This window comes from Dendrobates tinctorius, unplaced genomic scaffold (genome assembly GCF_039654945.1).
Source record: "Dendrobates tinctorius isolate UK_male_01 unplaced genomic scaffold, ASM3965494v1 ptg000254l, whole genome shotgun sequence".
Taxonomy (NCBI): Eukaryota; Metazoa; Chordata; class Amphibia; order Anura; family Dendrobatidae; genus Dendrobates; species Dendrobates tinctorius.
In genome coordinates this window covers 12,938,058-12,965,718 of record NW_027361921.1, presented here as the reverse complement: position 1 = coordinate 12,965,718, position 27,661 = coordinate 12,938,058, and the positions used below count along the sequence as shown (strand labels likewise).

The window sequence follows — 27,661 nt, the reverse complement described above, 5'->3', positions numbered from 1 at the left end:
TTTGCTATGGAATCTAAAGAGTAGCATGATGTAGGGACAGAGAGCCCAATTCTAGTATGATGTTTCACTTACTGGACTGCTTGCTGTATTTTTGATAGACTACCTGCTTTCTTTGCTGTGAATTTAGCAGTGCTATGAATGTTGAGCTGTGTATAACCACGCCCACACTCCTGATTGGTAGCTTCCTGTGTACACTGTGCATTGTCAGCAACCTGCAAATCCGTGTTGTGGGTGGGGCTACACAGATGAGCTGTACTGGTTTTCACGTGACACCTAGTCCGGCAGCGATAATCTCATGCTGATAAAACATTGATTGTACATTGAAACTACAGCAAGCTAATGAGCAAGTGAGCCATCCCTGTAATCTGGATCTCTGCTACTGTATCATGCTGCTCTCAATTTAAATAACTTCCTGCTGACAGATTCCCTGAAAATATAAGGGCCGAGAACCTGCTAGTAGTGATGAGCGAACATGCTCAAATGACGTGTTATCCGAGCATGCTCAGGTGTTATCCGAGTATCTTGGGTATGCTTGAGTAATATGTGCGAGTCCCTGCGGCTGCACGTTTCGTGGCTGTTAGACGGCCTAACTGACCGGCAATCCCTGTATGTGTTGCGCCTGTTTAACAGCCACAGCGACTCACACATATTACTCAGGCACGCACGGGGTACTCATATAACACGGAGCATGCTCGGATAACACCTTATTCTAGTATGTTCGCTCATGTCAGTGGTTACCCATGGGAGAAATCCCATTGTTCCAGAAATAGTTTCTTTTTACCGCCATTTTTGTTTCCTCTGCATTCTGTAGTTTGGTATCTCACAGTTTCTTGTTCTTCTGTAATGCAGGACTGTTCCCTGATGTCGGAGGAGGTTACTTCTTACCGCGCCTTCCAGGAAAGATTGGCTTATATATTGCCCTTACTGGGTTTAGATTAAAGGGAAGGGACGTGCAAAAGGCTGGAATTGCTACTCATTTTATTCATTCACAAAAGGTGGGAGGTATATTTTGTTTCCAAATTCTAATGATATTTTCTTCATTAAAATGTTTATTATTTAGACATTAAATGGAACCTGTCAGATTTAGGGTTAATCTCGTTATGAAAGTGCCTGACCACTGTACTGAAAGTACGGCACACAGGAGAAAATGGGCTGTCAGTCCAAGTACCAGGGCCATGGTTACTGCCGCTGCTATCAGTGCTGTGAGTGCAGGCTGTGATAAAAACATTATTGTTATAAAGGTTTTCTTAAAGTTTTTTTTCACATAATCCAACAATAAACATAATTTAGCAATACAGCACAAACCTGTGTGATCTTCACTCCACAGAAATGCTGGGCCGTCTTTTACAGACTTGAATAGCGTGCAGTGCTTAGCTAGAATGAGACAATCCGGCCTTCTGCTTCACGGACCAACATAGTGACAGGTGCTAGGCGTCAGGATTGCAGAGAACTTCTGATCTTTACCAGCGGGCCAGTATGGAGATCTTACATGCTAGGAGTGGTACCTTAACGCTGTTGCACCTCAACCAGTGGGTGTGAGAGACCTGGAGAGGCACGGAGTAATGGGCTCAGCACCCTCTGCAACTGTGGTAGTTTATCTGTGCCAGCAAGGATTTGGGTCTGAAAAACCATTGCTAAGGGGCGTGGCCTAGGCGCAGGTGATGTAAGTCGCACTGCGTGCGTGCTCCTGAGGTAACCCTCTACAGCTACTGACTACGCTACTATATTTCTAAATTTTCGCTCTCATTCATACTTACTTTTATTCAGCAAGTTGTTTGACACGTTTTAAGACGTTTCCTATCAAAATCGGATATACCTAGGACATTTTATCCTGTGGCGAAGACTGCAACCTGCTAAAATGGGCGTCGGTTGATGCCGTTTCACTGGGAGAGATCCTGTCTGAGGGAAAAAAGACTCAAAGACTGACTTTTTTCTTTATAAATATTTTATTTTTCACCTTTCATCACATTGGTGTGGATTTATATTCATTTTCCCACAATTTTTTTGACTTTTGGAGCTTTTATCAATTTTCAGTGACATTTTCGTTATTTTGATGTTGCGCCAATTTATTGGAAGATTTCCATTTGGACCCTCTCTGGATGTACCCCTGTTCAACCTGGCGGTTTTAGCCCCCTTTTGACTGTGTTATACCCTGGCACAGCGGGGGTGAAGATCCTGTCAGAAATTTCTTTGGGCGCCATCTTCTGCCTTCCAGTGACGTCACCGATAATCGGTTGGTATCATAAAACATATCAAAACACCTTCTGGGACTTTCTGTGTATGTGCCCCTACCCAACCGGGGGTTTTTCGCCCCCTTTTAATTTTGTTTAGCCTGGGAACATCGCAGGTGAAGACTTGGACTGAGACCGCTGCAGGCGCCATCTCCCTCCCTCTCAGTGACGTCACTGCTATAAGCGTTTTTTTTCCTGTGATCAAATTTGAACTAGACTGGTTTTAACTCTTATTTTGGGGCTGCCCCTTGTGGACCGGGGGGTCGCGGATCTCTTTTGTGTGTTTTCATTGGACACATTGCTGTGGAAGTTCCCCCCACAGACCGCTGGGCTCTGCTGCGCTGCGGATCCTCCTCCTCTGCCAGTGACGTCACCGCTATTCGGGTGGCGTCACAAAATACATTGGAACCCCCCCGTGACCTTCTATAGGTCTGCCTCTGTCTAACCGGGGGGTTTGCGCCCCCTTTTAACTTTATTTTGCCTGGGCACATCGCTGGTGAAGATTTGGATTGGGACTGCGGCAGGTGCCGCCTCCCTCCCTCCCAGTGACATCACTGCTATATGTGTTTTTTTTTCTGGGCTCAAAATTGAATAAAAATTTATCCCCATTTATGGGGTTGCCCCTGATGGACCGGGGGGCTTTGGATCTTTTTTGAATTTGTTGTACCAGGGCACATTGCCCGAGAAGTTCCTTTGTCAGCTCGCCCTGTTCCTCTTTACTCCGACTGCTCCTCCTCCTGTGACATCATCACTGGACCAGGGCCTTCTGAATGAAGTGGAGATCCCCAGCTGCATTGTCCTGACGTGTCTGGCTGTGACAGGTACGGATCGCTGTATACTCCTGCTCCACAGGCTTCCTCACCTCTGCCTGTGACATCGCCGTTGATTGCAGCCTGTCTGGAAGCTGTGGGGGACTGCAGTTGCCGCCTATGGTAGCGGCCATTTTATTGGTGGGTCTAGTGTCGCAGCTGCTGGGGGCAGCCATTTTCTTGGTGGGTTTGAACTCAATATTTGATGTTGCTTTATTTGCTGTTCTTGCATTGAAAAGTGTATACACATACTTCATCATACTGATTGGTATAGGGGATTGTTGCTCATTTAATATATAAATAACAAATATACTATATAATTAATATTAATCATTTAAAGCTAAATAATAAGTTTATAAAGTATAATTATAATATTTAATATATAAATTGGAGGGAGAGGGAAGAGAGGAAACAGAAGAAACAATAATATTAGAAATAATAAATAAAACATAATAAAATACAAAAAACAAAAAAATAAAACAGTAAATAAATAAATAAAAATTTTTAGTAAAAATTGACGTTGGGTAGCGGTGGTCCCTAGCCGGTCACCTCAAAATAACACAACCCTATACACTTCTGTGACATTATCTCCCGGGTTAATTTATTTAATACTAGCTGAAGAGCCCGGCGCTGCCCGGGCATAGTAACTAACTGTGGTTAGTTATAGAAAATTGTAATTATCCTCCATCCCATAGTCCCGTGCCCATATACCCATCATACATATCCACGATCCCATAGGCCCGTGCCCATATACCCATTATACATATCCTCCATCCCATAGTCGAGTGCCCATATACCCATCAAACATATTCTCCATCCCATAGTCCCATGCCCATATACCCATCATACATATTCTCCATCCCATAGTCCCATGCCCATATACCCATCATACATATTCGCCATCCCATAGTCGAGAGCCCATATACCCATCACACATCCTTCATCTCTTAGTCCCGTGCCCATATACATATCCGCCATCCCATAGTCCCGTGCCCACATACCCATCATACATATCCGCCATCTCATAGTCCCGTGCCTATATACCCGTCATACATATCCTCCATCCTATAGTCCAGTGCCCATATACCCATCACACATCCTCCATCCCATAGTCCCGTGCCCATATACATATCCGCCATCCCATAGTCCCGTGCCCATATACCCGTCAAACATATCCTCCATCTCATAGGCCAGTGCCCATATACCCATCACACATCCTCCATCCCATAGTCCCGTGCCCATATACATATCCGCCATCCCATAGTCCCGTGCCCATATACCCATCATACATATCCTCCATCCCATAGTCCAGTGCCCATATACCCATCACACATCCTCCATCCCATAGTCCCGTTCCCATATACCCATCATACATATCCTCCATCCCATAGTCCGGTGCCCATATACTTATCACACATCCTCCATTCCATAGTCAACCATTATGACATCATAATGAGCGGCGGCAGGGCTTGCAACCTTTGATGACATCAGCGTCGCCATGGCAACCATTGTGGCATCATAATGAGGGGCGGGGCTTGATACGCACACACTGCTTCCCCAGTATGCAAATAGGGGCATTGTGACATCACAATGAGGGGCGTGGCTTGACGCGCACACACTTTTTTCCCCCAGTATGTAGATAGGGGCAAAATTGTTTGGTGAATTGGAACGCGCGGGGTTAAAATTTTGCCTCACAACTTTGCTTAGGACGCTCTTGGGGTCCAGACGTGTGACTGTGCCAAATTTTGGGGCTGTAGCTGCGACGGTGCGGATGCCTATCCCGGACATACAAACATACACACACATACATACATACACACTTTGAGCTTTATAAATTAGATAAAGTTACTATTCTACTCTTTCACAGTTCTTGGTTATATCACTTGGCAAAATGAGTCATTTCAACTCAAAATTACCTATGGCTAAAACTGCAGGTGTCTCTAGAGGACAAAAGCAAAATAAAGAACCCAAGTCTCCTCGTGGTTCTTCCAGGGACACGGTTAATCTATTGAGTCCGCTTAAGTCCCGTTCTCCCATTGACAGAGACTGTTCGCAGCTTTCTACCAACAATGTGTCTCTCTCGTTGTCCACACATGGTGCTTGTTTGACAGCGTTAAGTGGAGATCTTCCTTCCTCAAATTCTCATACTGAGACAATGGATCTTTCTTCCTCTTCAAAGAGGAAGGGTCCCTCGAGTGGGGGGAGTATGCGGTCTTCCAGTGCCAATTCCTCGGAGGAGGATTGTAGTTCTTCTTCCCCCAACCCTACTCCAAAAAAATCCAGGCCGAAACCTGAGGAGTTGTCCAGGGCCTTCCCTGGTGCTACAACCCTTGAGGCATATATGAACACATTAGTTGAAAAACTTAGTGCCAGGATGTGTATCGACATGGCTAACCAAACAAAGCTTTTTCAAGACACTCTTGAACACTTTACTGCTCGGTTGGATAACCATGAGTCTAGATTGGGGGAATTGGAAAAAATCACAAACGGTATCTCTAAAACACCATTCGGAGTCCAAGTCAGAGATACACCAGTTGCGACTTAAATTGGCGGATCTGGAGGACCGCTCCCGCCGCAACAATATTAAAATCAGGGGTATATCGGAAGATATTTCACCCATCAAGCTTTCTGACTATGTTAGGGGAGCTTTTAGGAGGATGATTCCCAATCTTTTAGATACGGATCTTATCATTGATCGTATCCATCGTCTTCCTAAGCCTCCTTCCATCCCTAAAGACCTACCCAGGGATGTAATTATGAAAATTCATTTCTACCACATAAAAGAGAAAATTCAGAATTTGGTCAGAATTAAGGGAGGCTTCCCGGAACCATATCACCATCTAAAGTTGTTTTCTGATCTATCTAAAGCAACTATTGAAGGTCGGAAACACTTTTGATCACTGACCTCCGTGTTGAGGGAGCGAGGCCTTCCTTATAAATGGGGCTTTCCTCTACGCCTCTTTTTTAATTACAAAGGGAAGAATGCAACTTTTCTTTCACCTGAAGAGGGGTTCCAATTTCCGAAATCTTAGGGTGTCTTGTCCTCTGTTCCTACAGTTTCTTCTGCTGGTCCAGGAGATGTCACCTAAGCCTATTGTGATGTGTGTCTATGGGTTATCTGATATTATATGATTTAATATTGTGCTTAGCATGTATATTTGTCTATTTGATATAGGTGTTAATGAGGGTTTCCTTATCCTTGCACTGCACGGACTTTTACCCCGGTGCAAGTAGGAGAACCATTTTCTGTGGTTTCCCTCTTAGGGTTCTAACACTGTACAATTTTAAGTTTGTACTTATTCTTTGGTTATTTAGTTTTGTAGTGTTTTCTTTTTATGACACTTTCCAGCTGGTGATTGTTTTTTAACGCCAATTTTTCTCTTTTTTTATGGTACTTACATTAGTTACTTATAACGTTAAGGGGCTTAATAGTCCAAATAGGCGTTTTTCCTTTCAGAGAGAAATTAATAAATCTGCAGCAGATGTTGTGTGCCTCCGGGAGACTAAATTTAAAATTAATAATCATCCCACGTTTTCCCTAAAAAATTACCCTCATGTTTTTGAGGGCTCGGGTCCCTCTAAAAAGGCAGGTGTCATGACCCTAGTCAGGGACTCCTTGTCGTTCGAACTGCTGGAGGAATTGGTTGATGTGAACGGTCATTTTCATGTCCTTGTCTGTTCTATAGACTCCCAAATTTATACCACTGTCAATATCTACGCTCCTACTAAAGGTCAAATTAGGTTTTTCAACAAATTACTAAAAAAACTTGAACCGCTAAAGAGAGGCATTCTTTTACTCTTAGGTGATTTTAACTTGGTACCCGATAATACGCTTGATGCCTCTTCTTCCAGTAGACTTGATTTCCCTTCTTTAAATAATTTGCTTTTCACTAGTGAATTTTTTGACGTTTTTCGTTGTCTCAATTCCACCTCAAAGGAATATACATTTTTTTTCTGACTCATTTATCTGCCTCTCGTATTGACCTCATTTTGTCAGACGTATTTTCTCTCCTTAGATTTTCCTCAGTTCCCATTGGAAATAAATCTATTTCAGATCATGCTCCTGTTATTGCCAAGTTGGTTGAGGGGCACTCTGTTACTAATCAGTAGTTGTGGAAGTGTAATGCTTCTATTTTTAAAAATCCTACTTACCGTGAGGAAATATCTAAGTCTCTCAATTTTTATTTTTCAGAAAATATATTTGATCAAATTTGCAGGCTTTGATTAAGGAGAAAGAGTTGGAATTGTCCTTATCTAAGAATCCTCCCTCTAGCTCCACATCTCTAGCTGATTTATCCGGTCTTCGAAATGAATTAAGGGCCACAATTTTTTCGTTCTATGATTCAGCAGTAAAGCAATCAAAATTTCATCATTACATGTTCCTTAATAAACCCACCCGTTTTATGTTTAATCGAATAAAGAAGCTTAGAGTACGCAACCGCATTGACAAAATTACTTCTCCTAAGGGATTATCCCTCACCCACCTACAGGACATTGCAAATGAATTTGCAAAATATTTCAATCAACTGTATAATTTGAGGTCTGATCCCTCTCTTCCCGCTCCAGATGCGGACTCTATTACTAATTTTTTATCTTCGGTTAACCTTCCAAATCTCAACTCTGTGGACGCAGATTTTTTATCTGCTCCTTTTACTGCTGAAGAGATTGGTGACACCATTAGTTAATTAAAGTCCTATAAAGCCCCTGGTCCCGATGGTTATAGTAACAATTATTATAAGTCTTTCCGCGACATTCTTGTCCCCCATTTAACTAAACTTTTTAATGCCGCTGCGTCCGTTGGTTCCTTCCCTAGAGCTCTTCTTTTCTACACTTTACTATGTTGAAAGAATTTTTGACTCCACTGGTGACTCGCTGCCCTCCGCTATCGGAGCCAGCGATCAATATTTTATGCAACTCAGGCCATAATATTTTTTGGTCCACTCGTTATATCTACCAGTGGTTCAACAAAGATTCTGCATTTATAAAATCCCCATATATGAAAAAATGGGAATCGGTTTTGAATTTTTCTGTTACCCCAGATGTTTGGGAACTGACCATGTCTCTAACCTATTCTGCTACCATGTCTATGGCTCTCCATGAGTCCTACTTTAAAATCATATCGAGATGGTACTATTCGCCATCTCGTCTAGCTTTTATCAACCCCTCCACCTCCCCTCTCTGTTGGAGGGATTACGGGCATCATGGTAGCCTTTCCCATTTATTTTGGTTTTGTCCACGTCTTCGGCAGTTTTGGGACGACATCTTCTCTCTTATTTATTCGGTCGTCCATGACAGCACCACCTGAGAGAGAGGAATCCGCCCTTCCTAGGAACAGGAAAACCTACAGATACAAAAAGGGCGGCACCTCTCCCACGCATCAGTTGGTTTCCTGTTCCTAACAAGGACAGAACTCCCTACAGATCGTCCGTCATGGATAACTGAATTCCCAGGCCAGCGGACCGACTCAGGTAGCGGGGGGTTCTCCTACCTCGGTCTCGCTGGGGGCCCTGGATGCGCCACGGTGGGTCCGGGTAGGATTTCCACGGCAGTGGTAAGGGCAGGCGGAGACAGGGTCCGGTGGGCGCCTTCTCCATGGGGCCGGTGAGGTAAGTGGTGTCCCCCTGTGTCTCCTTCCCCCGAGGGTGCGGTCCGTTCGGGCGGGCGCCGCCGGCGGTGTCCCACAAAGGGAGCGGCGGTTCCGAGCCGGCGGCGCAGTGCTAGCCCCTTGCCGCGCGTCCCCGCGGCCTCTGTCGCGCGGCGGAAGTGACGCGGCGGAGGAGGCGGGGCCTAGCGCCGAAACCGGACGTCGGATGCCGGTCGACTTCCGGTTGTTGTGGACACGCGCCGATGCGCGCCTGCCGGGCAGGCCTGAAGGGGAGGGGGAGGATCGCGAGGAGCGGTCCAATGGGGGGCCCGAACACCGGACAGAGTTCCTGCTGATCCGGAGGGGAAGCCTTCTTAAGACAGAAGGCATTGCTGCTGAGGTGCTTCTGGAGGCCCAGCGATGGACACAACAGAAGCCCCCATGGACCCACAAGAGGTGCAGCCCGTGGAAAAGCACCCCAGTGACCAGCCTAAGAGGCGGAAGGAGGGGACGTTCAAGTGGACAGAGCCACAGTAGTTCCTCTAGGCCAAAGGATCCTCCTGCAGCCCCCCATGATCCGGTACCTGTCCTCATCTGCAAGGGTAAGAGATCTGCGAGAATGCACCCTGATGCAGTGTCCCCTTATGTTTTTTGATTCTCAGGGGAAGAAGGCCACAGGGAAGCAGAAGCACAAGGAATGTGCCCTCTGTAGTTGCCCCTTACCAGATGGCCACCCTAAGAGATTGTGTCAGTCTTGCGTGAGACAGACGGTAGGGACAGAGATGAGGGGTAGAACGTGAGTGGAGTATCAGACTCTTACACTCTTCCCTATTTATGCAGGTAGCGGAAGAAGCTCCAAGCTTCGCTACAGACCTGAGGCAATTAATCAGGACTGAAATAAAAGCCCTATCAAAAGAAGATTCTTCTAAAAGAAGACGGGCTAGTGTTTCAGGCTCAGAATCTTCAGTCGGCCCTAGGAGGGAAGATATCTCCTTAGAGTCCTCGGCCTCCTCTTCTTCCGAAGAGGATTCCAGCCGGTTCTGTTTTCCCTTGGACCAAATGGATAAATTAATTAAAACCATAAGGTCAACCATGGGGGTAGAAGAAAAAAAGACAGAACTGTCTGCTCAGGACATTATGTTTGGGGGTCTAGACCCCAGAAAGCAAAGGACTTTTCCATTAAACGAAAGAGTCTAGAGCCTGATAGACAGGGAGTGGAAAAAAACGGAAAAAAGGGGTTCTATGCCGCCTGCTTTCAAGCGAAGATACCCCTTTGAGGACCCAATAGTAAGTCGATGGGATAAGGCCCCCAAGCTGGATGCAGCGGTAGCTAAGGCCTCCAAAAAGTCATCTATACCCTTCGACGATATGGCCTCCCTTAAAGACCCCCTAGATAAAAAGGCAGATTCCTTTTTAAAGGGCACATGGGAGATGTCAGCAGGTGCCCTAAAGCCAGCAATAGCAGCCACGTGCGCAGCCAGATCCATGATGGTTTGGCTGGATCAATTGGACTCCCAGCTAAAGGATGGAACCTCGCGAGCTTCCATCCGTAAGTCTCTTCCAATTATCCAGAATGCTGCTGCCTTTCTGGCAGATGCCTCGGCAGACTCAGTAAGAATGGCGGCCAGGTCTGCAAGTTTGTCTAATTCGGCCCGAAGAGCCCTCTGGTTAAAATGCTGGCCGGGAGATATCCAAGCCAGGTCCCGTCTCTGTTCTATCCCCTGTGAGGGTGAATACTTGTTCGGCCCCGTCCTAGACGAACTGTTAGAGAAAGCCGGGGATGAGAAAAAGAAATTTCCGAGTCTGCCGAATACATCCTGGAGACGTCCCTTTTCTAGGAAAGGGTATTCCCGCAGGAGGCAGGCCAGAGATCAGAACAGATGGGACAACAATAAAACCAGAGGTACGGGCTTCATGTTCGGAGGAGGGGGGCGCCAAGAAGGTCCATCACGGGATAATAAGAAGCCGCCCCAATGACTAGTGGCTCCGGTAGGAGGAAGATTATCTGCCTTCTACCCGGCCTGGGCCAGAATCTCAAATAGCAGCTGGATACTGGGGGTGATAGCTACAGGACTGCACCTAGAGTTCTCCTGCGTTCCCCAAGATCGGTTCAGGGTAACTCCGCTCAAATCTTCCCCGCTAGAACAAGCTGCCCTGGAGACCGAGGTCCTCGAGCTACTGGACAAAAAAGTCCTGACGAGAGTTCCAGAGGAAGAGAGGGGGAAAGGCTTCTATTCCCCCCTGTTCTTGGTCCGTAAACCGGACGACTCATTTAGGGCTATATTTAACCTCAAAGCCCTCAATAAATTCCTGGTCGTACGTCCGTTTAAAATGGAAACAATTTACACCGCAATAAAAATGCAGTTTCAAAACTGCTTCATGGTGGTCCTAGATCTGAAAGACGCTTACTACCATATACCCATATGTCTAGCACACCAACCTTTCCTTAGACTGGCGGTTCAGTTGGAGGGGTCAATCCAGCACTTCCAGTACGCGGCCTTACCCTTCGGGGTGGCAGTTGCGCCCCGAGTATTCACCAAAGTGATGGCAGAGGTGATGGCCCATCTGCGCGAGCTAAACATTCTAGTCGTTCCCTATCTAGATGACCTCCTTATAATAGGCAGTTCAGCCGAGCAGTGTTTAGAACAATTACAGAAAACAACGGCGGCTCTAGAGCGGTTGGGATGGCTACTTAATATCAAAAAATCCCGTTTGCAGCCATTAAAAATTCAACAATTTTTAGGCCTAACCCTAGATTCTAAAAAGCAGGAATGCCGTCTGCCCCCAGAGAAGCTGCTGCACCTGCATGGCCGGGTCCTGAACGCTTCCAAAAACCCCTCCATGTCCCTCAGGAAAGCCATGTCCCTGTTGGGTTCCCTCTCGTCCTGCATTCCCGCGGTCCAGTGGGCCCAAGTTCATACGAGAACTCTACAGGGCGAAGTTTTATGGTATCAGAGGATTCTTGGGGGTAACTTAGAAGGTCGTCTGACCTTATCCAGAAACACAATAGAGTCCCTGGAGTGGTGGCTAGAAAGAAATAACTTGTCTAGAGGGGTCCCTTGGGAGTATAACATTACCCGCGTGGTCACCACGGATGCAAGTCCTTCCGGTTGGGGGGCGCATATGGAGGAAATTCTGGTCCAGGGCCTATGGGAATGGGATCAGATACAAATGTCTTCTAATTTGAAAGAATTGACAGCGGTAGTACACGCAGCTAAAGAGCTCCTTATGTATCTACAGGGCCATCACGTACGAGTATACTCGGACAATCGAGTGGCCGTGGCCTATATCAACCACCAAGGCGGAACTCGATCCAAAACTCTGATGAATGTGGCAGGACAGTTGTTCCAGCTAGCAGAGCGGCATTTTTTTATCTCTCACGGCTCTTCACATAAGAGGAAAAGAGAACGTCGCGGCAGATTTCCTAAGCCGCAATCTGTTAAAACAAGGAGAGTGGGCCTTAAACACCTCCATTTTCGTTCAGATCGTGCAGAGATGGGGTCAACCAGAGGTGGATCTATTCGCCACCAAGGAGAACTCGAAAACGAGACCGTTTTGCTCCCTAAATCCCAGGGAGACTCCTCTGGCAGTAGATGCGCTACTGATAAAATGGGACTTCAGGCTAGCCTACGCCTTTCCTCCCCTATCTCTACTTCCTCTGGTGTTGAGGAAGATCAGGAAGGACAGGGCAAGGGTCATAGTCATCGCCCCGTTCTGGCCCAGAAGAGCATGGTTCTCGAACCTCAGGATCATGTCGGTAGACGATCCTTGGGTTCTCCCGGACATCCCGGACCTTCTGTCCCAGGGCCCGGTCTTCCATCCTCAGGTTGCTGGCCTACATCTCACGGCGTGGAATTTGAGCGGTCACTGCTAAAAAGTAAAGGCTTCTCCCCAGACCTAATTGACACTCTACTAAAAAGTAGGAAAGTGGTGACAACTAAGATTTACGTCAGAATTTGGAAAAGATTCCTCCAAAGCTCAAATATAAATACTGATGATTCCGTCCCTATAGGCCAGATCTTGGAATTTTTACAAAAAGGGCTGGACCTGGGTCTCTCCACCAGTACCCTTAAAGTACAGGTATCCGCCTTAGGGGCCCTCTTTAGCTGCAACATCGCGGCTAATTACTGGGTCAATAGGTTTATCAAAGCAGCGAGTAGATCCAGACCAATAGTAAAGACTAGACTCACGCCATGGGATTTGAACCTAGTCCTCACAGCTATGACAGAAGCGCCATTTGAACCCATCTCATCAGCCTCTATTAGGAGCCTGTCCCTCAAGATAGCTTTCCTGATAGCCATAACGTCAGCCCGTAGGGTAAGCGACATTCAGGCATTGTCTAGGCGCCCACCTTTTCTTCAGGTAAAAGAGGATAGGGTAATACTTAGACCTGACCCAGCGTATTTACCAAAAGTAGCCTCCAGCTTTCATAGGTCGCAGGAAATAGTCCTCCCATCCTTCCTCCCTAAACCAACTAATGAGAAAGAGGAGAAGCTACACACTTTAGATGTTAGGAGATGCCTCTTAGAGTATCTAGCGGCTACCGATCCCTGGAAGAAGGACAATGCCCTCTTTGTCTCCTACCAAGGCCCTAGGAAAGGTCTTAGGGTGTCCAAAACTACACTAGCCAGATGGATTAGAGAAGCAATCTCGTTAGCTTATACCTCAAAAGGTAGAGTAGCTCCGGAGAAATTGAAGGCGCATTCCACCAGAGCCGTGGCAACCTCGTGGGCCAAGAGATCGGAAGTCTCCATCGACCAGATTTGTAAGGCGGCCACTTGGTCCTCTCCGAGCACTTTTTATAGTCATTATAGGCTAGACTTGGGTGCTTCTGCAGACCTCTCCTTCGGTATCAGGGTTCTGCAGGCTGTAGTCCCCCCCCTAAAGTAGTGAATACTCTCTGTAATTCTCTCAGGTGGTGCTGTCATGGACGACCGAATAAAGTCTTAGTTACTCACCGGTTAACGGTATTTTTCGGAGTCCATGACAGCACCCATAGATTCCCTTCCCTTAGTCAATTTGGGTGTGCACGTCTTCCCTTTGTACATATCCACGGGTGATAAAAATTTAAGTATTAATATTGTTGTACATATAATCATGCATTAACCTTGGAGGTCCTCTTTTATGCTCTGTAATCCAACTGATGCGTGGGAGAGGTGCCGCCCTTTTTGTATCTGTAGGTTTTCCTGTTCCTAGGAAGGGCGGATCCCTCTCTCTCAGGTGGTGCTGTCATGGACTCCGAAAAATACCGTTAACCGGTGAGTAACTAAGACTTTCTCATATTTTAAATCAATCAGATTTTTCACTGACTCCTCAGTTTTCCCTGCTCTCGTTGATGCAAAGTCGTTTGAATCCTTCTGTTTGGAAATTGGTGATTCATTTACTTTTGGTTTCTAAAAATGAAATTGCGTTTTATTGGAAATCCACTTGAGTGCCCTCTTTACTCGATATTGTTGCAAAGCTGATTTTACATAAGTCATATGAGCAAAAATTGGCGTTGCTGAATGGCTGTCTTCCTTCCTTTATAAAGAAATGGTCTCGCTGGCTGGAAATGTTTACATGAGTTATTATTATTATTATTATTATTTATAGACTGGTTGTGTTTTTTTTATTTTTTCTTTCATGTGTCATGAATGCCTTATGATATTGCATTTATGTATGCTCTGTTATAAAATGTTAATAAAATTGTTTGGAAAAGAAAAACAGTTGCTGAAGCAGAAGATTAATCCTATTGCAGATCTACTGCCTAAGGGCGCATACTTGCAGAGACTCGCATGATTCTTGTGCAAGTCTCTCGCATGAAAACCTGGCACTGTCGCTGGCACTCTGACCGGAGCATGCGGTTACATGTATTTCTATGCAGCCGCACACTCTGGTCCAAGTGCCGGCAGCTGTGCCAGGTTTTCATGCGAGAGACTTGCACGAGAATCATACGAGTCTCTGCAAGTGAGTATGAGCCCTTACTAGGAGGGTCTTCTATTACAGAGGCCTAGAGTAATCCATATGAGTGGGCTTTAATTTCCCTTTCATTTTAGTTACATGCCAATGCTATGTGACAGAGATGTGATACACACAAAGAAAAAAAGAGATTGTCAGAATTGCCCTAAGACACTCAATAATTGTCATATAATGTCTACAGATAAAGCCCACTTAGGCTGAGTTCACACGTAGCGTTTTTTTCGCGTTTCCGCGGCGGTTTTAAACGCGTGATTTTGCCACGAAAAAAAAGCATCCCATGCATTCCTATGGGATTCCGCATTGCTGTGCTAATGCTGCGTTTTTCTTCCGCGGCGGAATCGCTTCGCGGTAAAAAACGCAGCATGCTCATTAATTTAGCGGAATCGCGGCGATCCCGCACCCATAGGAATGCATTGTTCTGCTTACTTTCCGCATGTGGCTGTGCACAGCATGCGAAAAGTAAGCAGAACGTTTACGGATGGTACCCACTGTCCTCCGGGCTTTGGGTACCATATCCCTGTAAAAAATAGAATTTAAAATAAAAAATATTGTTATTCTTACCTTCCGGCGTCCCGCGCAGCCTTCCCGCCATTCTCCACGCTCCCGGTCCCAGTAATCCTTTGCGAGAATGACCGCGATGGCGTCCGTTCTCGCGGGATCGCGATGTCTCGTGGTCATTCGCAATGACGTCGGAGCGCAACGTCATCGTGAATGACCGCGAGACATCGCGATCCCGCAAGAACGGACGCCATTGCGGTCATTCTCGCAAAGGATTACTGGGACCGGGAGCGTGGAAAACGGCGGGAAGGCTGCGCGGGACGCCTGAAGGTAAGAATAACAATATTTTTTATTTTTTACATCTTATCTTTTACTACTGATGCTGCATAGGCAGCATCAGTAGTAAAAAGTTGGTCACACTCGTCAAACACTGTTTGACGAGTGTGACCAACCTGTCAATCAGTTCTCCAAGCGATGCTACAGATCGCTTGGAAAACGCTAGCATTCTGCAAGCTAATTACGCTTGCAAAACCCTAGTTTTTCCGTGGGAAAATCGCGGGAATTTAAAATGCGATTTTCCCGCGGAATGGAATCCGGAATTCTCGCGGTAATTTCCGTGAGAGTTCCGCTACGTGTGAACGTAGCCTTATAGTCTGCCGGTATTGAAGAAGCCTTATGGAATCTTTGGTCTGGTTTGCACAGTTCTGAAGTCACCAGCGGAGAGCAGTGTTGCATATTTGATAGACAATGGTAATCCAGACTAAGGCTATGTTCACAAGCAGCATTTTGCTGGTTTTTCTGCTTTTTTGCTTTGTTTCTGGAGTATGTAAGAACACAGCAAAAAAACAGCAAGCAGCTCATTTTTACCAAATTCAAAAATGTAGTGTTAAATGGATATTCCCATCTCCAAGATCCTATCCCAATAGCAAATACCTCCAACTCGGAATGTAGTATAGTTCTTCTGATTCTCTCTGTCGCTTACCCCATGTTCAGAGCATTACAATAGCTTAAGTATCCATGGTTACAACCACTCATATAGTGACCGTTAGTTAACTGTTAGTGGTAAGAACCATGGATACCTAAGCTACTGCATTGCCCTGCACATAGGGTAAGGTAAGTGACATAGTAAATCAGAAGATCTATTCTACATTTCTAATTGGAGGTATTTGCTAATATTATTATTATTACACCTACTACATATTGAGATAGGATCTTGGAGAGAGGAATACTCCTTTAAATTGCTCTTGAAATGTTTGCTCTTAGTCCGGAGTCACACTGTCGTAGAATACAGCCGAGTACTATGCGAGAAAACAATGCATAGCACTCGGCCCAGTGTTAATCTATGGGACCGCTCACATCAGCATTTATTTTCTCAGGCGTATTCAGAGTATGTGTAAAATCGCCACAGGTTGCGATTGGCGCCGAGACTCGCCATTGCAAGTGTATGGGTGCAAGTATAAAAATCACACAGCACTCAGACCATGCCGAGTGCTGGCCGATTTTTACGCACCCGATTTCCTTTGAAAAGCTGCATATAGTAAAATCATAGAGTGACAGCTTAGAATAGAATAGATATACGCAGTAGGTAGGATACATAGATATATAGATGTCAGTGACACACACACATATACAGCTCTGGCAAAAATTAAGAGACCACGGCAAAATTCTCAGTATGTCTGATTTATCTCTTTATAGGTATATTTTTGAGTAAAATGTAAATTGCTCTTATATTCTATAAACTACTGATAACATGTCTTCGAATTTCCAAGCACTAAATTTTGTATTTAGTTTCAGAAAATGAGAAATGGTCAAAATAACAAAAATACAGTGCTTGCATACCTCAAATAATGCTAAGACAACAAGTTCATAATCATTTAGAAACATCAATATGTTTTATCTCCGAAAGAGTTCAGAAATATTTTGTGGAATAACCATGATTTTTAATCACAGCTTTCATGCGTCTTGGCATGCTTTCCACCAGTCTTTCACACTGCTTTGGGTGAACTTTTGCCACTTTTGGTACAAAAATTTAAGCAGTTCTTCTCTGTTTGAAGGCTTGTGACTATCCATATTCCTCTTGATTACATTCCAGAGGTTTTTATTGGGGTTCAGGTCTGGAGATTGGGCTGGCCATGACCGGGATTTGATGTGCTGGTCCTTCATCCACACATTGAGTGACCTAGCTGTGTAGCATGGTGCATTTTCCTGCTGGAAAAGCCAGTCCTCAGAGTTAGGGAACATTGCCTGAGCAGAAGGAATCAGCTGTTTTTCCAGGATAACCTTGTATGCGGCTTGATTCATACGTCCTTCGCAAAGATTAACCTGCCCAATTCCATCCTTGCTGAAGCTTCCCCAGATCATCACCGATCCTCCACCAAATTTCACAGTGGGTGCAAAACACTGTGGCTTGTACGCCTCTCCAAGTCTCTGTCTAACCATTAAATGACCAGGTGTTGGGCAAAGCTGAAAATTTGACTCATCAGAGATGATTACCCTTACTCAAGTCCTCTATGGTCCAATCCTTATGGTCTTTGGCAAACTTCATCCTGGCTCTCCTTTGCTTGTCATTGATGAAAGGCTTTTTTCTAGCTTTACATGACTTGAGCCCTGCCTCTAGGAGCCTGTTACAAACTGTTCTTGCCATGCACTTCACCACAGCTGCCATTGGGCATTCCTTTTGTAGGTCACTTGATGTCATCCGGCGGTTGCTGAGTGACATTTGAATAAGATGACAGTCATCCCGATCAGTGGAGAGTGGTTTTCGCCCTCTCCCGGTCTGTAGCTTTGTTGTCCCCAATGTCTGCTGCTTGACCTTGTTGTAGTGGACTGCCATCTTAGAAAATTTAAGGATGGAGGCAACATGACGCGCACTGTATCTCTCTGCTAAGAGAGCCAGAACTGAGCCCTTCTTTTCCTCACTCAAGACTTTTCTTTTCAACTCCTTTGGCATGGTTAAAAGTTATTTTCTAATTCCTATTACTTTTGGGATATTTCTAGCAATTGTTTTGCCATCCAGCTTGTCCTATTGCAGGAGGATTGTGAACACCACAGCAGGTTTTCTTATAATTTCCTTTGTTAAATAAGATTTGCTTCAGTTGATCACCTAATCAGAAGCACATTAAGTAGAATGAGGTGTACTCTGGTTGGAATTCAACTGACACTGGAATGGAATGGCTGTCAGACATGTAGAGAAGCTGATTTTTATAAAACTGTGCAGTGGTCTCTTAATTTTTGCCAGAGCTGTATATTTATTACATACATAGATAGAAGAAAAGCTGACAATTCAGTAGCCACATAGTGTAAAATCACAGGAGGAGCCAACAGGACAGAATAGATGGATTAAATATCGTAAATACATATAGAATACGTAGATATACCGATGTCAGTGACAAATGCAATTAGTACAGTGTGTGCAGCTTACTGTATATGTATTTAATAAAAGATTATTTTTTTGAAAAAAATGTCGTGTGCTCCCGCATAATTTTCTTAGCCAGCAGAGGGAAAGCCATCCACAGCGCTTGCGCTCATGGCAGATAGGTGAATGAATTCATTGGCTGTGAACTCCCAGGACCTGTCTGATGCCACCACGAGCAGGAGAACTTTCTCACGCTCGCGGTGCCGTCTGAAATGAAATGGGGGTGCACACGCTGCTCAGTGTCTCTGCTGGATGACAAGCTGTATGGTCGCATCATGCAGCCTGCCATCTAGATGTAGCAGAGCTAGACCTGTCGTGGGACAAAGGGATTATAATCTCTGCAGAAAGGTGAGGAATATTGTTGTTGTGTTTTGTTTTTTTTTAACTCTTTTGCAGGAGACAATGTCATTGGTGGAATGGGAGAGGTTGCAAGTGTGGTTTAATTAAGGTTTATTAAAGAAGTCTGTGTCATTCTTTCAATTAAACGACTTTTTTCCTGGTGTGTGTTTTTATACGATATGACTGTGGGGTTACTAATGGGGGCGTCTTATTGGCGCCTCCCCATTACTAACTTTGGGGCTTGATGTCACCTGACAATAGAAAGTGACATAAACCCCCCCAACCATCACCCTACTTGCCACCACTACAGTGCAAGTGGGAAAAGCGAGTCTAAGTGCCGGATTGGCACATCTTAGAGATGCGCCTTTTATGGGGTGGCTGAGAGCTGATGGCTTTAGCCTGATGGGAACCAGTATCCATGGGCCCTTCCTAGGCTATCAGCCCACAGCTGTCTGCATAGCCTTTGCTGGTTATTAATTTATGTCCCTGCGTCTGTTTTTAGGGTCCCCCATTTTAATAGCCAGTAAAGGCCACGTATACAGTTGTACGCGGATATTAATAGCCTGGGAAGCTCCACGGGTATTACTGCCTTTTCAGGCTTTAAACATTGGCCCCCAGCAGTTGGCTTTCCCTCTGCTGGTTTAGAAAATTATGAGGGAGACCACGGCAGTTTTTTTAAAAAAATAATCTTTTATGAATAAAATACATTCATATACCACAAAAAAATAAGTATAAATTGCCAAAATTACAAATTATTAAATGCAATAGCATAGCATACAATATTCAATCAATACAAATAGTTCAAATTTAGACAAGGATACTGCTATCCAAACGGAGAGCCATATTGCACATTTGCCCAAAATTAGCATATACTGATTAAGTAATTCACAATGGTCCAAGACCAATATACAATTGTAAGGAATCATAAATATGCCACTACCAAATGCAGATAGCACCCTTTTGAAGAAAATCCGTGTGTACTATGTGAGCGCATTTAAACTATTGGAAAATTCCAAGATGGAAACAGGCATAACCTATCTGTAAATCCATAGAAGTTCTATACACAAAATTGTGCCACCTAAATATTTACAAGTGCCTAAATAATAGTACAATAGGGTGTAATCAAATACAAGTGTATAACATCGGGAGATTCCCGAGAAGGGCACTTACATGGTTTAGAATATATGGCGCTGGCTTCCCCTTCGCCCCAACGCGCGTTTCGCTTCTTCCTGACGAAGAAGCGAAACACGCGTTGGGGCGACGGGGAAGCCAGCGCCATATATATTGCAGTAGCTCCATTGATGTTGAGGTGGCCGTGTAGTCATTACAGGTTGTAAGCTTTTTTTGACGAGATGGGTTTTCAGGTTCCGTTTTTAGGATCCAAATGTGGTGGATAACCGGACATGTTGGGGCACAGAATTCCAAAGGATGGGGGATATTCGGGAGAAGTCTTGGAGGTGACTGGGTGAGGAGCGAATAAGCATGAGGAGAGAAGGAGGTCTTGGGAGGACTGGAGATTACGTGAGGGAAGATATTGAGAGATTAGTTCGGAAATATATGGAGGAGAAAAGTTATGGATGGCTTTGTAGGTTAGTGTTAGTAGTTTAAACTGGATACGCTGGGAAATTAGGAAACAGTGAAGGGATTTGCAAAGAGGGGAAGCAGGAGTGTAGCGAGGAGAGAGATTAATTAGTCTGGCAGCAGCGTTAAGGATGGACTGGAGGGGTGCGAGAGTGTTGGAAGGTAGGCCACAGAGGAGAATGTTGCAGTAGTTGAGGCGTGAGATGATTAGGGCATGCACAAGCATTTTGGTAGAGTGAGGGTTGAGGAAAGGATGGATTCTGGAAATATTTTTGAGCTGAAGGCGACAGGAGGTGGCGAGAGCTTGGATGTATGGTTTGAAGGACAGGGCAGAGTCAAGGGTTACTCCGAGGCAGCAGATTACTGGGACAGGGGAAAGTGTGAATTCATTTATTGTGATTGATAGATAGATCAGGTAGGGAAGGATGGGAGATGGAGGAAAGGTAGTTAGTTCAGATTTGTCCACATTGAGTTTGAGGAAACGAGAGGAGAAGAAGGAGGATATGGCTGATAGACACTCTGGGATTCTGGAGAGCAGAGAGGTGACATCTGGGCCAGAGAGGTAGATCTGAGTGTCATCAGCATATAAATGGTACTGAAAGCCATAGGACTTTGAGTTGTCCGAGGCCAAGGGTATAGATTGAGATGAGAAGGGCTACTAGAACAGAGCCTTGAGGGACATCAACAGAGAGGGAGCAAGAAGAAGAGGTATTATTGGAGTACGAAACGCTAAATGTGCGGTTGGTAAAGTATGAGTAGATCCAGGATAGGGCAAGGTGTTTGACACCAAAGGAAGAGAGGCTCTGTAGTAGGAGGCAGTGGTTAACTGTGCTGAAGGCAGAGGACAGGTCTAGAAGGAGAAGTATAGAGAATTGCCTGTTAGCTTTGGCTGTAAGTAAGTTGTTTGTAAGTTTGGTCAGGGCAGTCTCAGTGGAATGGTGGGGACGGAAGCCAGATTGTAGGTTGTCGAAGAGCGAGTTAGATGCAAAGTGAGATGAAAGTTCAGTGTGGACTTGCTGCTCAAGGAGTTTGTAAGCAAATGGGAGCAAAGGTATGGGGGCGATAGCTGGACATGGCGCTCGGATCAAGGGATGGCTTTTTGAGGATAGGTGTGATTGTAACATGTTTGAAAGCAGAGAGGAAGGTACCAGAAGTTAGTGATAGATTGAAGAGATGAGTTAGGGATGGGATTAGTGTAGTGGTGAGGAGGTGGGATGGGGTCAACTGCACAAGTGGTGAGGTGTTATTTAGAGAGAAGATGAGCAAGCTCTCCTTCAGTGATTTTGAATAGGAAAGTTATGGGTTTAGGGCATTGGTTTGGCATACAAAGGGGTTGTGGTCGGGCAACAAAGACTTGCCTTGTTTGGTCTATCTTATTTTTGAAGTGCATGGAAAAGTCCTCAGCAGAGATTAGGGAGGTCGGAGGGGGCAGTGGTGGGCGGAGGAGGGAGGTGCAGTTAGGTCCATATATATTTGGACAGAGATGACATTTTGGTTCTAGACATTACCACAACGAATTTTAAACAAAACAATTCAGATGCAGTTGAAGTTCAGACTTTCAGCTTTCATTTGAGGGTATCCACATTAAAATTGGAGGAAGGGTTTAGGAGTTTCAGCTCCTTAACATGTGCCACCCTGTTTTTAAAGGGACCAAAAGTAATTGGACAGATTAAATAATTGTAAATGAAATTATCATTTCTAGTACTTGGTTGAAAACCCTTTGTTGGCAATGACTGCCTGAAGTCTTGAACTCATGGACATCACCAGACGCTGTGTTTCCTTCTTTTTGATGCTCTGCCAGGCCTTCATTGCGGTGGTTTTCAGTTGCTGTTTGTTTGTGTGAAAAATGAGGATGAATGAACTCATGGAGATCAACATCCAACACTGCGGAGACTCCATCACATGTTTCTCAATGCAGTGATTCTAGAGCAATGCCCCCATCCCTTATGGGAAATATGTAAAAACATGCAAAACACAAGCCGCGGAGACACCATCACATGTTTCTCAACGCAAGCAATGACTAGCCAGGTCTTTCCCCAGGAAGGAACAACCACGGGAAGGGCAGTCTCGAATGAAGGAAACCACCTATGCCAAAACATGGTATCCATCCACAGACAGCTGTTTCGGCGTATTGCCCCTCATCAGTGTGGAGTACGAAACTGGCCAGTAGAAGCAATGCCTAGTAGAAGACTGTGAAAAATGAGGATGAATGAACTCATGGAGATCAACTGTTTGTGGGCCTTTCTATCTGAAGTTTAGTCTTTAACAAGTGAAATGCATGCTCAATTGGGTTGAGATCAGGTGACTGACTTGGCCATTCAAGAATATTCCACTTCTTTGCTTTAATAAACTCCTGGGTTGCTTTGGCTTTATGTTTTGGGTCATTGTCCATCTGTAGTATGAAACAACGACCAATCAGTTTGGCTGCATTTGGCTGGATCTGAGCACATAGTATGGCTCTGAATACCTCAGAATTAATTCGGCTGCTTCTGTCCTGTGTCACATCATCAATAAACACTAGTGACTCAGTGCCACTGGCAGCCATGCATGCCCAAGCCATCACACTGCCTCCGCCGAGTTTTACAGATGATGTGGTATGCTTTAGATCATGAGCTGTACCACGCCTTCGCCATAATTTTCTCTTTCCATCATTCTGGTAGAGGTTGATCTTGGTTTCATCTGTCCAAAGAATGTTCTTCCAACTGTGCTGGCTTTTTTAGATGTTTTTTAGCAAAGTCCAGTCTAGTTTTTTTATTCTTGATGCTTATGAGTGGCTTGCACCGTGCAGTGAACCCTCTGTATTTACTTTCATGCAGTCTACTCTTTATGGTAGATTTGGATATTGATACGCCTACCTCCTGGAGAGTGTTGTTCACTTGGTTGGCTGTTGTGAAGGGGTTTCTCTTCACCATGGATATTATTCTGCGATCATCCACCACTGTTGTCTTCCATGGGGGCCCAGGTCTTTTTGCGTTGATGAGTTCACCAGTGCTTTCTTTCTCAGGATGTACCAAACTGTAGATTTTGCCACTCCTAATGTTGTAGCAATTTCTTGGATGTTTTTTTTCTGTTTTTGCAGCTTAAGGATGGCTTGTTTCACCTGCATGGAGAGCTCCTTTGACTGCATGTTTCCTTCACAGCAAAACCTTCCAAATGCAAGCACCACACCTCAAATCAACTCCAGGCCTTTTATCTGCTTAATTGAGAATGACATAACGAAGGGATTGCCCACACCTGTCCATGAAATAGCCTCGGAGTCAATTGTCCGATTACTTTTGGTCCCTTTAAAAACAGGGTGGCACATGTTAGGAGCTGAAACTCCTAAACCCTTCATCCAATTTTAATGTGGATACCCTCAAATGAAAGGTGAAAGTCAGAACTTCAACTGCATCTGAATTATTTTGTTTAAAATTCATTGTGGTAATGTCTAGTACCAAAAATAAAAAATATTGTCTCTGTCCAAATATATATGGACCTAACTGTAAAAATGTTGAACGACTGTTTGGGGTTGTGGGATAAGGAAGATACAAGGGATATAAAGTAGGCCTGTTTAGCAGAGGTGAGAGCTGATTTGAATGTGAGTGTTGCTTGTTTGAGTGCAGTGAAATCATCTTGCGAATTACATAGAAAATTGCTCAATGTAAAAGCTCATGTTAAAATCGCATTCAATCGCACTGCATTCGGATGTAAATCGGATGCAAAATCGAATTGTACTCGCATGATTCTTGTGCAACTCTCGGACCAATTTTTCATACTGTACGTTTAGTGACTCCGACCTTAGGGTATTACTATTGTAGTATTTGATAATGCTTCCTAAAGGTAGATTTTATGCATTTTTTTGCCTGGTTGTGAAACATGCAGAGAATTTATTTTTCTTTCCATTTTTGTAAGCTACAAATCTCCTATAGTCTTACTTGTATTACACGTACTAAGAGGATTCAAGAAAAATCAATTACCGTAATTTCTAAACTTTTACATCTTAATCAGTGACCAACTGATACTTCGCCTAGAATCCTATACCCATGAGATATTAATGCTGTATGGATTACAAGTAGAAATATGTATTCTTTACATATTCTGAGTTTATCTATTTGCACACATCTTTTGTTGCGTCCTATCTATTTAGCCATTAAAGTTTCTTTTATAGATCCCTTCCTTAGAAAAAGACCTTTTAACATTGAAAAGTCCATCCAAAGAAGATATCACTGATGTACTTGATGCTTACGACAAACAGGTACCTGGTTATAGTTGATTTGATATTTTGTAATAAAACAAGTTAGAAAAGTAGATCAGTTTAAAAGAATGTAAAGGTTTTGTCCACTACGTGGACACCCACTTCATAAATGATGTATGCTCTTTTCACTAACCCAGTTCTGCCCTCTACATTACTAAGCTGTTCCCAAACTGTCAAAGAGATAATAATACCATTTGGCAACAGCTTATTAAAATACATGGCAGTGCTGGGTAAGTGAAAATAGAGAGGGGCTATGAAGGATCTTGAGTTCTCCTTCTGCATGCCTGGATCCCACAACTTGGAAATTTGGACCTATCTTTAGTAGTAAGTCTAGCCCTTTTGATGGGGCAATAATAGCACTTATGAGCACTTTTGACACTAATCTTCATAAAATCACTAGTCTGTGGCTGCCCACTCTTTTATTAAGTAAAAAGGGCAGCTCCAGATTGGGGATCGGTGGTACTCACTTAGAATGGTCTGTCCAAGTATAGTGGGTAGCTCTTCGTTATTGTAAATTGCAACACTATTAAATTATCGTATATACTCGAGTATAAGCCGACCCGAGTATAAGCCGAGACCCCTACATTTGCCACAAAAAACTGTGAAAACTTACTAACTTGAGTATAAGCTGAGGGTGGTGCTGCACAAGGGTTAATGGTGGCCCAAGAAGATGCTCCATAGATAAATACCCCCCATAAAATGCTGCACAAGGGTTAATGGTGGCCCAAGAAGATTCTTCATAGATAAATACCCCCCATAAAATGCTGCACAAGGGTTAATGGTGGCCCAAGAAGATGCTCCATAGACGGCCCATATATTGCTGCTGCAATTAAAAAAAAATTGACACACTCACCTCTTGTCGCTGGAGGCTAGGTGCCGGTGTCCTGAGCAGGCGGGGACACCGGCTTGCTATGGGGGCCAGGTTCCGGTGTCACCGCTGGCTCAGGACCTCAGCATCTGCGATATTCACCTGTCCCCTTCCACCGCCGTGCGACGCTCTGCCTCCTGGGTCTCTGCAGTGATGTTCAGCAGAGGGCGCGCACTGACTGCATCATCGCGCCCTCTGACCTGAACGTCAAAGTCAGAGGATGCGGAGGACAGAGTGGCGCGTGGCGGTGGAACGGGGACAGGTGAATATTGCACTGCTCCCAGTTATCCCCCGTCATACTCACCCTCTCCTGGCGCACGGTCTCTGCAGCCCTCTTGCTTCTTCCATGGTCTCGGCGCTGCAGCTCTTCCAGGTTTCAGCAGTCATGTGGTACCGCTCATTAAAGTCATGAATATGTGCATATTCATGACTTTATTGAGCAGTACCACGTGACCGCTGAACGCAGGAAGATCTGGGGCGCCAATACCATGGAAGAAGCAGGGGGGCTTCAGAGACTGCGCCAGGAGGGGATGAGTATGATCTCTGACACCCGCGCTCCCCCTCCCCCGCCGACCCACCTGTATATGATTCGAGTATAAGCCGAGAGGGGCACTTTCAGCCTTAAAAAATGGGCTGAAAATCTTGGCTTATACTCGAGTATATACGGTAATTGCATCAGTGTGTGATAAAGTCTACCGCTACCGTGTATATTGGAGAAAGGATATAGCAGGCATTAAACAGAACTGATTTCAAAACGTTCTAAAATGTTAGACAGAAATGTATTATTATTTTTTTTTTGCTTTTAGAACTTTTAATTAAATTGGGATACAATTTATCAGAATTGAAATACGAGCTTTGTTAACCATATTATCGCATAACAGTTCCAGAGCAGTATAAGACATAAGCTGAGTTTTGACTGATTGAAACAAATCCTGTTTTTTGTTGTCAACATTGGGGACTTATAGGACTTACTGATGTTATTTTAGTCTGTCTTACATTTAGAAAATTCATTTAAATAATCTTAGGACTTGATGTTATATCTGTGTTTTGTTCTGTTTTTTTTTGCCTAGAGTAAGGCCAGTAAAGATGACCCTTTTATTCTTGCAGAACATTTGGACAAAATCAACAGGTAACACATTTGTATTATATCTATAAGTACACTTTTCTGTTACAAATACCCTGTTGATGGTCATGAAAACATAATATTTTGGACACACAATATATGTATTGTAAATTCGTACAAAAATGTGTTATGGTAAAATATAGCAATAAAAAGGTCACTTAATGTATCAGCATCTCAATAGTGTTAAGGGCAAAAGATGAATCACTCCGTTAATGGTTTCTGGCGACACTTTCTTGTACTGTCGTATGGTAGTGTATCGCACCGTGGGTTAGAGGTTGCAGCACACACATGTACCAGGAGATAGGAGCTGGGGGAACATCCTCCCGTTGTTGCGACACTCCCGGGTGCACAGAGAAGCCGGCTGCTGGTGGGCTCCGGACGGAAGCGCTGCCAAGACTGTGGTGAGGCGAGCGAGGGGCGTGGTGTAACGTGACATCACGAGAACTAGTCGACAGGTGCATAACAGGGTCAGTCAACCAACGCGTTTCGAAGGACGCGGTCTTTCTTCATCAGGGTTAACGCCGAACTGCCTACTTATACAATGATGCCTATTCATTCATTCATGGAATAGTATCGCTCTATGCATGTGAGGCTTGGCATTCTGAGCTGGAATAAAAGTGTTTAAACGTCATTGCGCAGTTATTTGATCTGTATTGATATCAGATATATGAACGATTGTGGCTGAATGTAAATATGTGGGATAAAAGATACATACAGTGTATTGCGAAAGTATTCGGCCCCCTGGAACTTTTCAACCTTTTCCCACATATCATGCTTGAAACATAAAGATACCAAATGTAAATTTTTGGTGAAGAATCAACAACAAGTGGAACACAATTGTGAAGTTGAACAAAATTTATTGGTTATTTTAAATTTTTGTGGATATTCAAAACTGAAAAGTGGTGCGTGCAATATTATTCGGCCCTTTTACTTTCAGTGCAGCAAACTCACTCCAGAAGTTCATTGTGGATCTCTGAATGATCCAATGTTGTCCTAAATGACTAATGATGATAAATATAAT

The 27,661-nt window shown here is 44.4% G+C and overlaps 1 protein-coding gene across 9 annotated transcripts in view; it reads left to right on the top strand.

Annotated features, from left to right (window-relative positions):
• HIBCH (3-hydroxyisobutyryl-CoA hydrolase) overlaps window positions 1-27,661 on the top strand; it is a 536,626-nt gene that overhangs the window by 380,877 nt on the left and 128,088 nt on the right. For all 9 annotated transcript variants that reach the window (XM_073558177.1, XM_073558173.1, XM_073558174.1 and 6 more), the window contains 3 exons: window positions 850-995; window positions 24,563-24,649; window positions 26,588-26,646. In XM_073558177.1, the coding sequence (XP_073414278.1) occupies window positions 850-995; window positions 24,563-24,649; window positions 26,588-26,646 (292 nt within the window). The remainder of the gene's footprint in view (window positions 1-849; window positions 996-24,562; window positions 24,650-26,587; window positions 26,647-27,661) is intronic.